The sequence below is a fragment of the Trachypithecus francoisi genome, unplaced genomic scaffold (assembly GCF_009764315.1).
Source record: "Trachypithecus francoisi isolate TF-2019V2 unplaced genomic scaffold, Tfra_2.0 Lachesis_group4, whole genome shotgun sequence".
Taxonomy (NCBI): domain Eukaryota; kingdom Metazoa; phylum Chordata; class Mammalia; order Primates; family Cercopithecidae; genus Trachypithecus; species Trachypithecus francoisi.
Window position 1 is genome coordinate 7,651,867 of NW_022681469.1, and position 16,878 is coordinate 7,668,744.

The 16,878-nt window shown below is 51.0% G+C and overlaps 1 protein-coding gene across 4 annotated transcripts in view; it reads left to right on the top strand.

Annotated features, from left to right (window-relative positions):
• The window catches only part of PRKAG2 (protein kinase AMP-activated non-catalytic subunit gamma 2), a 323,078-nt gene that overhangs the window by 117,154 nt on the left and 189,046 nt on the right, over positions 1–16,878 (top strand). The window contains exon 1 of one of the 4 annotated variants that reach the window (XM_033193600.1): positions 11,461–12,428. The exons of the other annotated variants lie outside the window; for them this stretch is intronic. Within the exon in view, the coding sequence (XP_033049491.1) occupies positions 12,335–12,428 (94 nt within the window). The 5' untranslated portion in view covers positions 11,461–12,334. Of the gene's footprint in view, positions 1–11,460; positions 12,429–16,878 lie in introns of those variants that run through there. 4 annotated transcript variants of the gene reach the window in all.

Here is a 16,878-nt window from a genome sequence, read left to right on the forward strand (position 1 = left end):
TAGGTCTCTGCTCCATCGTCCCAATAACACAGTGGCCTTCGGAAGGAAGGGAGGCAGGGGAACGGAGGGGTCCCGAAGGTAGGGCCTGGAGAGGTGCTGGGGAGTGAGGTGCAGCAGAGTGGCGGCAGGTGGGTGGGAGAACAGGGACCGTATGAAGCCAGAGCCCAGCCTCCCTCGGGGCTGTGCCCTGTGAGTTGTACGAAGGGCCCTGGGTCTGTCCGAAAATGTTGCCATGATCCAGAATTACTGCAAGCTTTACCCTTTACCCGACAAAAAAGATTGACTCTGGCTTGCCCAAGGCCACCCCTAAGCCCCAGTGCTGGCCCAGCTAATGCGGGCACCCTGGTCCCCCGTTCACTGGCCCCCGCTGGAGCCTTCCGGACCAGGGCAGCTGATGAGGTCTGAATCCTGGGGCTGAGCAGACTCCAGAAAAACGTGACTCATCTCGCCTGCCCACAAAGAAAGGAGAAGTATGCGTGGCATCCAAGTTTCCTGAAAAGTTCAGCCAACACATTGCAGAGTTATGTGGCCTGGCACCCTGTGTGGTCCCTGGGGACAGCGCCCTCTGGCGCCAGCCTGGCACATGTCCCCCACCAGGGCTGGCCTGCACCTCCTGTGTCCAGGCCGTTATTATTGTTTGGAGAAGCCAAGGAAAAATTCCCGGAAGACTCTCCTTGCCCTCGGCGAGTCAGAGAGTCCTGTAGTTCTCTCAGGGCCTGCTTCAGTGATGCTCCCACTTTGGGAGACAGTAAAAGGCAGCGCTAACACGTGCTCTCACTTAACACTGTAAGTAGGAGTGTTAGTAAGTAAGACCTGCAAGTAAGGCTCACTGTAGCTCTTTTTCTTTTTTCGAGACAGGGTCTTGCTCTGTCTCAGGCTAGAGTGCAGTGGTGCGATCACAGTTCACTGCGGATCAAGTGATCCTCCCACCCCAACCTCCTGAGTAGCTGTGACTACAGGTGTACACCATCATGCCCAGCTAATTTTTACATTTTTTGTAAAGACAGGGTTTTGCCGTGTTGCCCAGGCTGGTCTCGAACTCCTGGGCTTAAGCGATTCTCCTGCCTTGGCCTCGTAGGCACAAGCCACTGTGCTTAGCCTGTATTTCTTAATTCCTTTTTTAAAATAACACTTTAGGGCTGGGCAAGGTGGCTCACGCTTCTAATTCCAGCACTTTGGGAGGCCAAGGTAGGTGGATCACTTGAGTCCAGGAGTTCGAGACCAGCCTGGGCAACATGGTGAGACTCTGTCTCTAACAACAACAACAAATCATTAAATAATAAATAACATTTTATTTTGACAATTTCAAACATAAAGTCACAAAAATAATACAAAGAGTTCTCGTATCCTCTTCACCCACATTGCCTGATGTTAGCATTTCAGCAGATCTGCCCATATCTCATTTCTCACCATCTCTCACTGTGTGTTTATATGAACCCTGAACCCCTGAGAGGAATTTGCAGACATCGTATCCCTTTACCCCTAAATATTTCAGTGGATATTTCATAAAAACAGGGTCATTCTCCTAACCACAGTGTAATTGTCAAAATCAGGAAATTAGCGCTAATATCATGCTATCAGCTAAGCTGCAGGCTTCATTCACATTTTGCACCTTGTCTCTGGGGCGTCATTTCTTGGAAGAGAGGACCCCCAGCCACACGTTTTGTTTCATTGCCCTTTCTCTTCAGTCCCTTCATTGGGAACAGCTCCTCAGTCCTGTCTCATCTGTCGCGACCTGAGCATTTTTCAGGGGGACACAGGCCAGTTCTTGTGTCACCTGCCCTTGGCTTTGTGTTTGCATGACATTTCCTCACCATCAGAGCCAGCCTGCACCCTCAGGAGGGCGTCCACCCGTCCATGTGCTACCCTGGGCTTCTGCATCTCAGCCGGGGCACCCGATACGGCCGCGACACCTTCCTGGTGAAGTGGGTGCCAGTCGCTTGGTGAAGGGGGTGTCTGCCGCTATAAAGTTCTCTACTTGAATAAAGTACTTCCCCCTTGTCACCAGTCAGGGTTTCAGGGGAAGCTACTTTGGGATTGTGTAAATATCTTCTTTCTCATCAGACTTTCACTTGCTAGTTTTAGGATCGATCCATATTTCTTGCCTGAATTGTTACTATAGTAATTACCAAAAGGTGATTTTCTAAATGTATCATGAATTCTACATTGACTAGTGGAGCTCCTGAGAACCTGCTTTCAGGGACAGAGACTGGCCATGTCCTCTGTTTGTGAAATGCTCTGCAGCTCACAGGATATTTTTGCTATTCTATCTCATTTAATCACCTTGAAACCCTGTAAAATGCTCTCTCTTATGGGAGAAATGTGGAAGAATAAACTAGCTCAGAATTGCATGCCAATGGGTGAACCGATGTTGCTTTAAGGTTCTATGTTTGACCTAGGTGTTTTAAACCTTTCTACCTGTCACCCTGTTTTCAAATATATTTCACTCTAAGAAGAAACAGATCTGAGGCAAACTTCAGCTCAGCCCGCCTCATAATCTAAGCTAGGGGTTTCCTCATGAGTGACATGCAGGAGCAGGTGGATTGCTGTATGACCAGCCCAAGTCCGGACACTGGAAATCCTGCCCCATCACCTGGAAGTCAGAGACCACAAACCAAACTGGCTTTCTGCTGAGCCCGGGAGTTAACCGGGTCCTTCTCCAAGGCTTCAGTGCATTCCCAGCTTACTTCAGCATTTGTAAGAGAATTGAATAACTTAAAGAGAATTAAACAGAAAACCCAAATGGCTGGCCTGCAGAGTTTCAGCCCATTGAGCCAAGGGCTCAGCTTCTGGGCCATGGAGCAGCTGGAATCAGGGCAGGTTCTTGCCGGTAGAGCCTTCAGAGCTCTTGGCCTGGTGTGCTCTTGGATGCTGAGCAACTGCAGGGATGCCAGGCACCGTGAGAAGGGACTGCAAATGGCCCCACTGACCCCTCATGGGGGAATGCGATGCCCCTTCAAGATTTTAAGGAGATCCAGGGATTTCTTACTTTTTGGGTGCTGCATTTCAGCATGCTAAAAATAATTATTGCTATTGTTTTGTGCCTTTTTAGTACTTATCTGTGTTTTTAAAATCAAGATGCCCCTGTTGTCTCTGCCAGTTCTCAGTGGCGTTAGATATCGCTGGTGTGAGTGGAGCTGTGTGAGCTGAGGTGGTTTGTCTCTGCCAAAAAAATCACCCTCTTGTCACTCAGAGACTCAGGCTCCAGTTCCTGTGGTCACCACGAGGCTGTGCATGACCATGAGTGTGTCGGGCTGACGTGGAACAGAGGCATGGGGGCCTGAGTCAGGACGGAGGGCGCTCCGCAGAGGTGCCGGCTCATAAACACCTCCTGGGGCAGGGACAGGGAGGCCCCAGGGAGGTGATGTGGCGATCTCAGAGTCAAGTGCAGCAGTGACCTTTAGAACTTTCCATGAAATATGACACAGTATTTTGCAACCGGCAGGAGAGCTCTAGCAAATATGTGCTAACGCGTGTTGCTGCTCCCCGGCCTGGAGGGGACCTGTGCCCTCTTACATAATGAGATGTGGTTTGGAATGCAGCCGTGCAGGGGACAGGGTGCTTTTCAGGTACTGCCTCATGATCCACAAAGGTTCAGGAGGAGCCGGAAGTATTTGAGTGGTGCGTCCTCACCTGCTTCTGCAGCCGTCCACCCAAAAAGTCACCCTCTTGTCACTCAGAGACTCAGGCTCCAGTTCCTGTGGTCACCAGGAGGCTGTGAGTGACCATGAGTGTGTCGGAGCAGGGGCAGCCCGGCTCCTGATGCCCCCCCGGATGAGGAACCAGCAGAGCCAGCATTGACCCCTACAATCCCACAGGCTGCCCACAGATACTGGGCAAATCATTGAGCACCTCTGAACTCCTGGGTTTTTAAAAAATTTTATTTCTTGAACCGAATAGTCATGGCTGGCCTCCCTACCATACAGCATGGTTGAGAAGAATGTAGGAAACCGCTGTGGGCAAAGTCTCCAGCTCTGTACAGCTGCAGGGTGTGGGTGACTAGGGGTCCCGCTGCCCTGCTCTGCTGGCAGATCTCTCGGTCGGCTCCCAGGCCTCAGCAGCCCTGCCCTGGGAAGCGCCAGTCTCATGAATGAATGGAGGCGTGTGGAGGGAGGGTGGTTACATCGAGTCTCAGTGACTTTTCTCTCATCTGGGTCCCCAGTGACAACTTCAAGGAAACTATTTGCAGCTTCACATAACATGCAAAGTGGCTTTGATGAGAAGGAAAGCTTGAGGTCTTTTCAAAAATTTGGTTTTGATATAATTGGAAGTCCAGAGATAGGGTGAGCTTCAAGGGGCTTGACCCTGTGGGTACTCATGGGCTGCCTGGAGGAGGAGACAGTTTGGCCTGATGAGGCCCTCAGCTCTCAGACACCCACTGCAGGGGTGGGGTGGGGAACAAGTGGAGGCTGGGCACCAACCATGGTGTCTGCAACAGAGACCCAGAGTCCCATTCACCAGGTGACAAGGCTGGGGTGGGGCTCCAACCTGCGGCCTGGACTAGCACCAGGTTAGTGGGACAACACGTGCCACATGTCCTGGCACTTCTCTCATGCCGTTGGATCGTGGCCCCCGGGGCACCGGTGGAGAACCTCCAGCGATTAAAGGGTTTACTCACACGTTTTGGGTCACCAGAGTCTGGGGGTGGGGGTTACCTATCAGAGCCACAGGAGCGCCATCACGTCTCTCTCGTGGAAGGGTGGGCACCTTCGCACCATTTATCCTAATGCGCAGGAAGCAGGGGTGACCATGCTCCATCTGCGAGCCCATCTGCAGTTCCCCTGACTTCTCCTTCCTCACCTCTCTCGGCCCCAGCTCCGCTGTATAGTGCACAGTCTGGCTGTGGAATGTTTTGCAGCATGCAGATGGGGGGTGCTGGCACACCTGGTAAAATCCAAGTATTAGAGTGAACGGGACCCAGTGCCATGGCCTCCTGCAGCCCAGCCCTGGCTGGCCAAGCCTGAAGCCCTGCCGAGGGCAGAGGTGCAGTCAGCACAAACTCCCCGGCTCCAGAACAGCCGCAAAAGTGTCCCCCAGGAACAGGACATGCTGCTCCCAGGGATGCTGAGCGTGGAGCAGCAGCTGGCTTGCTGTTGCCTGGCCCACCGTGCTGCTCCTGTTCCTGGAGGAACTCAGTAAGCGCTCCTTTCCTTTCTTCTGTGGGTGAGATCCCTGCCATGGGGGAGCTTTCAGTCTCGCTGGGGAGGAAATTAAACCAAAAGCCAGAAAACAATGAAGCACACTAACAGTATGAAATGCCTCGTGGTGGTGTTCTTCCACACTGTTTTATTTTTCGAGTTGTCGAAGGTAGGTTTGTAGTCAGAAATCTAAAGAACAGCCACCAGAAGACACATGTAAAGAACATGCGTTGAATGAGCTGAACTCTGATGTCACCCCTTCCCAGATCTTATAAACCTGGTGTCGGAATGGTGACCTGGAAGCCTTGGCCACACAGCACGGGGCACTGCTAAGAGATAAAGGCATCTGGCACCCCAGTTACCTGGTCCCGTGCCAGGCTTTGGGTTGCAGCACCAACCAGGGGTGTGAGTTTCAAACTGTGATCCAAAAAGGCCCTGGCCCTTTAAAAATACATTAGAAAATACAGTTCCTATTTGGGAGCCATTCCTTCCTTCCTTTTTCAGCCCCTCCCTTCAAAAAAGAATTCTGAGTGTGGAAAGCATTCTGTCAGAACGAACTCTGAGCGGAGTCACAGGTGTGGCAGCGAGTTTCCCCTGTATTCATGTGGGACCATCGGCTGGCGGAAACAGAAGAGGGGGTTTGGCGTCCCTGTCCGCCTGTGAGTGGTCAACTTTCCCCCACCCACGTGTGCCAAAGAAAGGGTCCTCAGCCCCTGCCCTGCAATGGGAAGGCGCCACCTCTCCCAGCCCTTCAGTGTTCATCACTAATCATGGGATCCAAAGATTTGTCCCTCATGTAAGGAATTTCAGGCATGTGTGACTCAAACAGAAAGACCCCAGCAGTGAGAAGTTTTTTGTGCCCCACCTCTATGCTCGGCCACCTAGAAGTGGCCTCGGGGAGGAAGCGGCTGGCTTTGTGCTTCCAGAGCATGTTGTACCCACGTGGCAGGTCACCTGACTCGTCCAGTCTGTGTTACGAGATGGCTTTAATGCAAATAAGGACTTTTTTTTTTTTGAGATGAAATCTCGCTCTGTTGCACAGGCTGAAGTGCAGTGGCACAATCTCCGTTCACTGCAACCTCCGCCTCCCGGGTTCAAGTGATTCTCCTGCCTCAGCTTCTCGAGTAGCTGAGACTACAGGTGCACACCACTATACCCAGCTAATTTTTGCATTTTTGGTAAAGACAGGGTTTCACCATGTTGGCCACGATTGTCTCGATCTCTTGACCTCTTGATCCACCCGCCTCGGCCTCCCAAAGTGCTGGGATTACAGGCATGCGCCATAGTCAGGATTTTTAAACATGCTGCTTCTTTTGCCTTTTAATTTCCCAGCCTGAAATCAAAACTCAAGATGTAGAGATAAATTATTTTCCAAATCCCTTCAGTCCACAGTGGTCCTCTGGAGTCCTGTGGGATTCAGGCTAGGGTGTTGAATGGCTGCCGAATTTTCCTGTGCACATCGATGAGAAAGTATGGAATAGTGGAAGGATGTGAATTTGAGAATCAGGGGTCCACATGAGGGGGCAAGTCCATCTTCTGTCAACTTGCCAACTGTACCATCCTGGTCAAACTAGTTCTCTGACCCTCAGTTACTCGTCTTTCAATGAAATGTTGTTAATTATACCTGCCCTGCTCATGTGTGGGAAGAATGAAATAAAATAATAACTGTAAGGTGACCAGCACCCCAGCTGGCATATGGTAGGCATTCAGTAAATGGGAGTTATTATGTTACTAATAAAATATGGTTCTTAGAGGACAGGAATGTCTCTGAATTATTTGTAGTACCTCATCCCTTCAATCAACAACTGCCCTGTACACTTGCTAGAGGTTTAATAACTACCTGTTGAATGAATGACCATTTAAACTCAAGCACGGAACCATCAGGCCTGCCTAAGTTGCTGGTTATTTTCCACACAAATTTAAATACATTTACCTTCAGTCACTAAACTTTGAAATGTTCTTTTTTTGTTTTGTTTTGTTTGTTTTTGTTTTTGTTTTTGTTTTTTTTGAGACAGAGTTTTGGTCTTGTTGCCCAGGCTGGAGTGCAATGGCACGATCTCGGCTCACCACAACCTCCACCTCCCAGTTCAAGTGATTCTCCTGCCTCAGCCTCCTTAATAGCTGGGATTACAGGCATGTGCCACCATGCCCAGCTAATTTTGTATTTTTAGTAGAGACGCGTGTTGGTCAGGCTGGTCTTGAACTCCCAACCTCAGGTGATCTGCCTGCCTCGGCCTCCCAAAGTGCTGGGATTATAGGTGTGAGCCACCGCAACCGGCCTTGAAATGTTCTTGCTGTCCGTTGTATTATATAGTGTAAGAATAGTACACTGGCTTAAACAAAACCTCTTCATTTTCCTTTTAATCAAATCTGCCTCTTTCTTATTGGGATACTTGTTCAGGTCTTTTCATAAAGATGTTTTGCTTTGTTTTATTTTATTTTGTTTTGTTTTGTTTTATTTTTTGAGACAGGGTCGCACTCTGTCACCCAGGCTGATGTGCAGTGGCAGGATCATGGCTCTCTAGAGCCTCGACCTCCCGGGCTCAAGCAATCCTCCCGCCTCAGCCTCAGCCTCCCAAAGTGCTGGGATTACAGGTGTAAGCCACCGCACTGGGTGTTATTTTATTTTTAACTTGAGAAAACAATTTTTGTTAGAAGCTGATTTTTTAGAAAGAAAAGAAAAAGACATCTAAACATGAAACTCCTAAACTTACCTACTTCCAGAATTTAATCACAGTAAGTTTGGGCTACTGTATTTAACAACAGAAATAATCCAACAGTATATCGAGGACCCAGCTGGCGGTAGATTTTGTGGCTTGTTTCTGAAGGCTGGGGTCCCCCACTCCAGGTGTTGATTTGGTCTGGCCTGGGTTCTCCCCTCTTCTTCACACCCTCCAACCCCGAAGGCCCATCTCAAGTTCCCCTTCTCCAGGCAGGGCCACACAGGCCTTCTCCTCTCCTTCCTTTGAGCTGGCGACACTTGCAGCCACGGCTCACATACTTAACAGCTTTTGCATGCATTTAGCATTGTTTATCTTTGTCTCCGGCTCATTCGCAAAGTCACTGAGAGCAAGACCTATTTTGTGTGTTCATTCATGCATCCGTGCTACAAATATCTGATCCCCATATCTATCAGTCCCAGCAGGAGAAAGGAGGCACACTGAACTTTTTGGATCATTGGAGGAGAACTGAGTAAAGACACTACTCTCAAAGGTGTGGGCAGGCTGCCAGGAACCCCCAGGGCTGGTGCAGTAACTCGGGTTCGTATCAGCAGGGCTGCTGCCAGTGCTGTGCCCGAACGATGAAGGAGAGGGTCCCTGACCCAAGACAGAAGGCTGGGGAAGGGTTTCTGTGAGAGGAGCTGAATTCTTCCCTTGGGAGATGACGCAGTGAGGCCAGAGTGACTCTGCAGGGATGTAGGGGGCTATGACAGCCTCAGCTCCTCCCTCCCTCTGGCGTCTGCTGTGCCCACTGTTGGCTGCAGCTAACCAGCAGCCTGGGAGGAGCCTGGCCATGTATCCCCTCCAGTTGGCTCCACCAGGGAGCAGGGGCAGCTGGAGGGACTGCAGGGGTTCAGGGTGACTGTCCAGTGCCTCCCAAAGTAGATGCCTTGCTGGAGGCTTGGGAGATCCTCACGATGAGTGAGGCCTGGGCCCCTACCTTTTTGGGGTTCCCAGTCTTCTCTGTGGTAAGGGCCACATTCACATATAGAGTTGAAGAGCTAAAGTCTTTCAAAGGAGGGAAAAGTCCCTTCTTTGGGGAGTGATGAGGGAGGTTTCACTTGGGGGAAGGCATGGTCTCTGAATTGGGCTGTAAGGGTTTTACAGGGTTTCAGCAGGCAGAGCTGAAAACCACGGGCTTAGGAGGCAGGGCAAATGGTGTAAACGAAAGCGGGTAGGTTAGAAAATTCCAGCCAGGTGTGGTGGCTCACACCTGTAATCCCAGCACTTCGGGAGGCCGAGGCAGGTGGATCACTTAAGGCCACTCCCATGGGGCCACCATCCACAGGAGTTTGAGACCAGGCTGGGCAACATGGCAAAACCCCATGTCCACAAAAAATACAAAAATTACCTGGGTGTGGTGGCGTGCACCTGTAGTCCCAGCCACTTGTGAGGCTGAGGTGGGAGGATCACTTGAACCCAGGAGACGGAGGCTGCAGATTGTGCCATTGCACTCCAGCCTGGGCAACAAGAGCAAAATTCTGTCTCAATATAATGAATGAATGAATGAAGGCTGGGTCATGCCTTGTAGGACTTCCTGACCTTACAACATTCAGCACAGCACCAAGTAGACAGTTGTCACTTGGTCCATTTGGTAGAAATTGCACGAGAAAAGTTGAGACCGTAGTTTCTTGATCTGCTAAGCAATGGTATGACTATGAGGTCACTCTAGACAGAGATGGGCCAGGTCCCCTAGGCGGGGAAGGACAGACTCACACATCTCGACAGAATGGGTCAGGTCCAATCATGTGAGCAGTTGCTCTACCAGTCAATGGCATCTGAAGTGCTAGAACCAGCTCCAGCCACACAGGAGCCATGCCAGGGCCGACCAGGCTTCTTGGGAGCTGGAGTGTGTCCCCTGTGGATGGAGGCCCCATGGCAGTGGCAGATCTGGGCATCTCTGGCTTCTGTGGATGGTGGCCCCATGGGAGTGGCAGATCTGGGTATCTCTGACTTCTGTGGGTGGTGGCCCCATGGGAGTGGCAGCTCTGGGACATGTTTGACTTCTGTGAATGGTGGCCCCATGGGAGTGGCAGATCTGGGACACGTCTGGTTTCTGTGAATGCTGGGCCTGTGGGAGTGGCAGATGTGGGTATCTCTGACTTCTGTGGATGGTGGCCCCATGGGAATGGCAGATCTGGGACATGTCTGACTTCTGTGAATGCTGGCCCCATGGGAGTGGCAGATGTGGATATCTCTGACTTCTGTGGATGGTGGCCCCATGGGAATGGCAGATCTGGGACATGTCTGATTTCTGTGGATGCTGGCCCCATAGGAGTGGCAGATCTGGGTATCTCTGACTTCTGTGGATGGTGGCCCCGTGGGAATGGCAGCTCTGGAACATGTCTGACTTCTGTGGATGCTGGCCCTGTGGGAATGGCAGATCTGGAGCATCTTTGGCCTCTGTGGGTGGAGGCCTCGTGGGAGTGGCAGATCTGGGATGTCCCTGGCTTCTGTAGATGCTGGGCCCCATTGGGAGTGGCAGATCTGGGACATCCCTGGCTTCTGTGGATGCTAACCCTGTGGGAATGGCAGATCTGAGGCGTCTCTGGCTTCTGTGGATGGAAGCCCCATGGGAGTGGCAGATCTAGGGTGGGAGCTGAGATTCCAGGGGTTCATCTCACAGGGATAGAATCGAAGACTTCCCTTGGTCTCCCTCCTACTGTCCTAGCCTGGAGCCATCTTTATCTCATCAGGCATCTGCAGTGACTGGGCCAACAACTCCGGTGGCACTGAGCCCTGCAAATGAAAGAGGCGAGAGAAAAGGCATGAAAAGCAGCCAGACCCAAGTTGGGAGGCTGGACCCGTGGTTCCTGAGGAGGCCTGGGCTCCAGTGGCAAGTTGCTGGGGTGCTTCCACCCCACACCCCATCCCCTCGTTTTCGGATGAACCGTAGATAATAACAATTCCACTGAAGAAACTGATGGCGTTGCCGTTTTGGGAGGTTATCCCACCCTAATGGGCGGCCAGGAGAACCGGGGCTACTAATCTTTAGCTCGGGGGTTATTTAACTGGTCTGACATCGTCTCCTCCTCGTGTGCATAGTCATTTGAGAAGAATCAATTACCGTGAGAGGTTCAGACTGTTGGAACTAGGCTAAATCTCTCTCTCTCTCTCCTTTTTTTTTAAAATAGAGATGTGGGTTTCATTATGTTGCCCTGGCTGGTCTTGAACTCCTAGGCTCAAGCCATCCTCCCACCTCAGCCTCCCAAAGTGCTGAGATTACAGGCGTGAGCCACTGTGCGTGGTCCTAGACTAAATCCTAAAACGACCTGGTCTTGTCTTAGTTCACTAAGGGGGAAACTGAGGTTCAGAAATGGGAAATAACTTTCTGATGGTCACAAAGCTGGTTAGTAGCAAAGCAGACAACTTTAGTGAGGCTATCAGCCAAAAAGTTGAGGATTTTTTTTTCTGTCTTGTGCTTCCAAAGTTTGTTTTATTAGTTGCAAAACATATACAAATTATAAATGTTTTAGGTTTTATTTGATCAGCGGTTTGGCTTAGGAGTCAAGGAGATTAAAACGCCAGTCCTGGTTCTACCATTGGCCACAGGATCTTGGGGAAGTCACCTCCCTGTCCCGAGCCTGTTTCCCCATCTGTCATAGAAGGGAGTTGGACTAGATCTCTCTAAAATCTCTTCCAGCTCTGTCATGCTGCAATTCTCAGCAAGTCCAGAGCTCAAATTACGCATTTGCTGAAGGCCTTCTGTTAAATTCCAGTCGGGCAGCCGTATCCCCTCCTTGAAGACGGCGCTGCTGCTTCCATTGAGTGGAACCGTGAGTCAAAGTAGATGCAGCAATTTCCAGCCCAGGGACTTGTGTGGCTTCTCCACCCAGCAGCAGCCGGAGCCTTCTGACCCCGTGGGGCCCTGGAACCCATGAATCAAAATAGTTGTGTGATGTCATGTCACAATGGGAATGTGCTCCGGCCAATTGGTGCCAAGAATTGTCTGCCCAGGGTGGTTTCCTTTTACAGTCTGTTTAAAGAGACATCATGCACGGCTGCACATGACTTGCAGGCTTGTGCCTCCTTTGCCTATCTGGTCTTCCCTCCTTTTTTTTAATTTTAAGGAGAAAAAAAAAAAAAGCCCTGGAGAGTATCAGTGAGCAGCTGACCTTAACTACATCAACAAATCCCCTGCGAAGGTCTGTTTGCGCTTCCGGCAGCTTCTTGCTACTTAAGGACAGCCGAGCTGACGCTCCAGCTGCTGTGGCCGGAGGTGCAGCCCGGTCAGGACGGCTCCACGCCCTGGCGCCTCACAGACTCTGGGGCTGCGGTGAGGTCGCCCTGAAGACCCCCTGGTGAGGACGCTTGGACCCGGGTTGTCACCTGAGCACAGGCTGCCACTGTGAGCTTTTGGGGTGCCCCGTGCCTGTCGGGCTGATGCTCCTCTGGCTCGCTGCCACCTGGGGCTGACACCGGTTCTGTGGGCCCTGATATGTTCACCTGTCGCCACTGCTGTGGCCACAGCTACCCATGAGGCGCTTTGGGAGTCTCAGGAGCAACAAGAAACACAAGGACCAAAATCGAAGCACGGAGAGGCGCCAGTCGGAGCCCCATGGCCTTTTCGGTAGGACTCTGCCCATTCCCGAGCCCCTGGTGGTCTGTCCTTGGGAGGGAACCCCACGGCGTGTGTGCACACCCTCCTAAGCAGTAGCTGTTGCCAGCCACTCCCTTCCAGCGGGGGTAGAACGTCAGGCAGTGGTTAGAGGAATACGTGGGAAGTGTTTCCTTGCTGTTAGCAGTGCTGTTGTGGAGAGCCGCCTGACGATACTCTTTCCGAAGCTGTTTCCTTTCTTGCCTCACCTGGCCCCGGGAGGCTAGTGATGGATTGGATTGTCATTCATTTATGCAAAAACTGTGGCTCAGGGAAAAGTAAGAGTGGATTGGCACTGTTGTTTTCAGCGGTTAAAAATGAAACGTGCGTGTTTAGAGGAATCTATTGGAGGTCAGGAAGAAAGAGGTCTTCTTCCCAGGTTCTGTAGCGGGGTAATCTGACAGATCATGGGCTAATGTGGGAGGGGAAACACCTGCCTAATTTGCGCCCCATAGGGAGAAGCTTGCATTGTGGTCTCCCTGGTCTCTGGCAACTTCTGCAGCTCCTTCATGTGCAGGGGGTTGGGGTCTGGGCAAATGGAACAGGTGGTGAAGCATGTGTGGTTCAGTATTTCCAAGGACCTGCAGACTTGGAGTGGGTTTTGCCCTTGTCTGTCTGCAGCCACACAGGTCAATTCCAAAGCTTTCTTAGCTCCACACCTGGTTAAGACCTGCCCACTCAAAATTAGATGGCAGATTTCATTTATTAAGAATCAGAGAGGCCGGGCGTGTTGACTCATGCCTGTAATCCCAGCACTTTGGGAGACCAAGACAGGCGGATCACCTGAGGTCAGGAGTTTGAGATCAGCCTGGCCAAGATGGTGAAAACCTGTCTTTACCAAAACTACAAAAAATTAACTGGGCATGGTGGCATGCACCTATAGGCCCAGCTACTTGGGAGACTGAGACAGGAGAATCGCTTGAACCCGGGAGGTAGAGGTTGCAATGAGCCCAGGTCACACCACTGCACTTCAGCCTGGACAACAGAGCAAGACTCGGCCTAAAAAAAAAAAAAAAAAAAATCAGATTTAGTCTGGGCCGATAATCCCAGGACTTCGGGAGGCCAAGGAGGAATAATCACTTGAACCCAGGAGTTTGAGACAAGGCTGGGCAACATAGTGAGACCTTGTCTCTACAAAAAAATTAAAAAATTAGCCAAGCATGGTGGCACATGCTTGTAGTCCCAGCTACTCAGGAGGCTGAGATGGGAGGCTGCCTTGAGCTCAGGAGGTCGAGGCTACAGTGAGTTGCGATCAGGCCACTATACTCCAACCTGGGTGACAAAACTAGACCCTGTCTAAAAAAAAAAGAAATCAGAGTTGGCCCATTTCTGGCATTACTGCTTGCATGGCATAGGTTATTTCTGAAGAGCCCACTGCAAGATGGAACAGCAGAACCCCCAGGCCAGTGCTATCATTTATCGGCTCAGTTTCACCAGGGCTGGGGAGACACAACCCAGGGGATGAGTAAAGATGAGGCTCGGGGGTACATGAAGCCATGTCCCCTGACTGGAATGTGATGTGTTAAGTGGAAAAATATTGTCACTATGTGTAACAGGGAGGTGACTTTGGCAAAACTTCTGAACTGTAAATGAAAACTGGAAGAGCATAAAAAGAAAAAGATAAATTTAAAATCTGCCTGTATTTCTTGCTACATCCATTTCAGCCAGCACTCCTGGGAGCCTCTGCAGGCTCAGAGCGTGCTGAGTCCTTGGGGGGAGCAGGTGAAAGAGGCAGCAGTTCTTGAACCCAGAGGGTGTTCAATCTTGTGAAGAAGAAAGTCTCATAAAGAGAACTAGAGAGCAACGTCTAATCAAGTAGAGTCCCAGCTACTCAGGAGGCTAAGGCGGGGGGATCACATGTAGGTGAGTATAGGCCAGGCACGGTGGCTCAAGCCTGCATTCCCAGCACTTTGGGAGGTTGAGGTGGGAGGATTGCTTGAGCCTCGGAGTTGCAAAACCAGCCTGGGCAACGTCATGAGACCCCTCTCTACAAAAAAAATAAAAAATTAGGCAGGCATGGTGGTGCACACCCATGGCCCCAGCTACTCAGAAAGCTGAAGTGGGAAGATCGCTTGAGCCTGGGATGTGAAGGCTACAGTGATTTCTAACCATATCACTGCACTCCAGCCTGGGAGTCAGAGCAAGACCCTCAAAAAAAAAAAAAAAAAAAAGTGACTGTGCACAGAAATAGGACGCCCAGCCCTGAGCAGGAAGAGGAGGGATGGAATCCTAGACGGGAGGCTCATTGACATGGTCTAAAAAGATGACTCTTATTTAAGTAATAAAGTAATAAACACTTATATACTGTAGAATTAAACCAGAACCTGTTATTAACTAAAAATCTGGTTTTGCTAATGGGGATGGACAGGCCCATTATTAAGAGCCTATTATGTGCCAGACAGTGGCTTCCTCACTTGTGTTTAACGGTTGGCTGTCATCCTGTCTCCTACGCTTCTGAGATCAAAAATAATATTTGCATCTCAACCAAGTTTTGTAAGAGCCTGGATGCAGATGCCAGCTCTGACCACAGGGTCGAGAAAATCGGAGGTCCCTCCAGAGCCTTCCTCTGGAATTTGGGAAGCAGCTAGAGACCACAGCCCCTGCTCAGGCTGCGGCTCCTCTTAGGCGGCAGGAGCCCAGGGACCTGGGTGAATAGTATGTCTGACTTGGGTTAGTGTCCCAGTGAGAAGAGCCAAGAGCTAGGCTGGGTGGGAGGCGGGAGCCCTGTGCTGCACAGACAGTGTTGGGTGTGGATACACTGAGTGAGGAAAAACAGTCCAAGAGTGTTGACCAAACCCTCCCTCCCAAGCCTGCGCCTGTCTAAACCTTACCCATTTCTCAAGACCCAGCTGAATGATCACTGTCTAGAAAACCACTCTGAGGGCCGGGCGCGGTGGCTTACAACTGTAATCCCAGCACTTTGGGAGGCCAAGGCATGTGGATCACCTGAGGTCAGGAGTTTGAGATCAACCTGGTCAACATGATGAAACCTTGTCTCTACTAAAAATACAAAAATTGGCCGGGCGTGTTGGCAGGTGCCTGTAATCCCAGCTACTCAGGAGACTGAGACAGGAGAATTGCTGAAACCCGGGAGGCAAAGGTTGCAGTGAGCCGAGATTGTGCCATTTGCACTCCAGCCCAGGTGATAACAGTGAGACTCTGTCTCAGAAAAAAAAAGAAAAGAAAAACCACCCTGGGTGCCTTTTCTGTGATCTCCTGGCTGCTCGTGGACAGGGGCGATGTCTCAGGAGCTCGGTCTGTAGCTCTAACCCGAGGCCTTGTAGTATCACAGCTTCTCCATAAAAATCCCTGGCTCTGTCATGGCTGGAAAATGTTCCAGCCCAGGGTCACTCCCTGTTCGCCAGGAAGGATTGCTTCAGGGTTTTGTGTTTTAAATTCCCTCTCAGCAACGCCCTCTCCTTCATACAGTTATTCCTGGAGCTAAAGGAATCTCAGGGCTGGGTTCAGTGGCTCGTGCCTGTCATCCCAGCACTTTGGGAGGCGGAGGTGCATAGATCGCTTGAGCCCAGGAGTTTGGGACCAGCCTGGACAATGTGGCAAAACCCCATCTCTACAAAAAATACAACTAGCCAGGCTTAGTGGTGCATGTCAGTAGCCCCAGCTAATTGGAAGGCTGAGTTGGGAGGATTGCTTAAGCCTGGGGAGGTCAAGGTTGCAGTGAGCAGTGATCATGCCACTGCACTCCAGCCTGGGTGACAGAACTAGACCCTGTCTCAAAAAAAAAAAAAAAAGCCAGTTGCTGTGGCTCTTGCCTGTGATCCCAACACTTTAGTAGGTTGAGGCAGGTAGAGGAGTGCTTAAGCCCAGGAGTTTGAGACCAACTTGGGCAACATGGCAAAACCCCTTCTCTACAAAAAAAATAGTTGGGTGTGGTGGTGTGCACCTTCAGTCCCAGCTACTGGGGAGGGTAAGGTGGGAGGATCACTTGAGCCCACAAGGCAGAGGTTGAAGTGGGCCCAGATTGCACCACTGCACTCCAGCCTGGAAGACAGAGCGAGACACTGTCTCAAAAACAAACAAAAATCTTAGATGAGACCTCTTCTCCCTGAGAAAGCTTCTGTGAGGGTCATGAAATCCCTGTCTTTGACTTCTCGTCCCTCCTCTCCACGGGACACCCACCTAGGCAGTCAGCACAGGTCCCTCCCATCCATTGGGTGTCCTCTGTGGCTGTGTCTTATCCAGGAACCGCAGGCTCCTCTACCTTAACTCAGCGTGGAGCTGCTCCCCCGGGGACAAGGTGCACCCTGTTTCATCCGGGGGCTTCCCTGCGGTTCCCCAGGTCAAGAGATATACATCCGCACACACATGTCATGTACCTGTGCACACACACACACAGCTCTCCCCACAACCATCAAATCAAGGCCCGCAGCCCCAGAGTCACCAGGTCCATTTGTAATTGCTG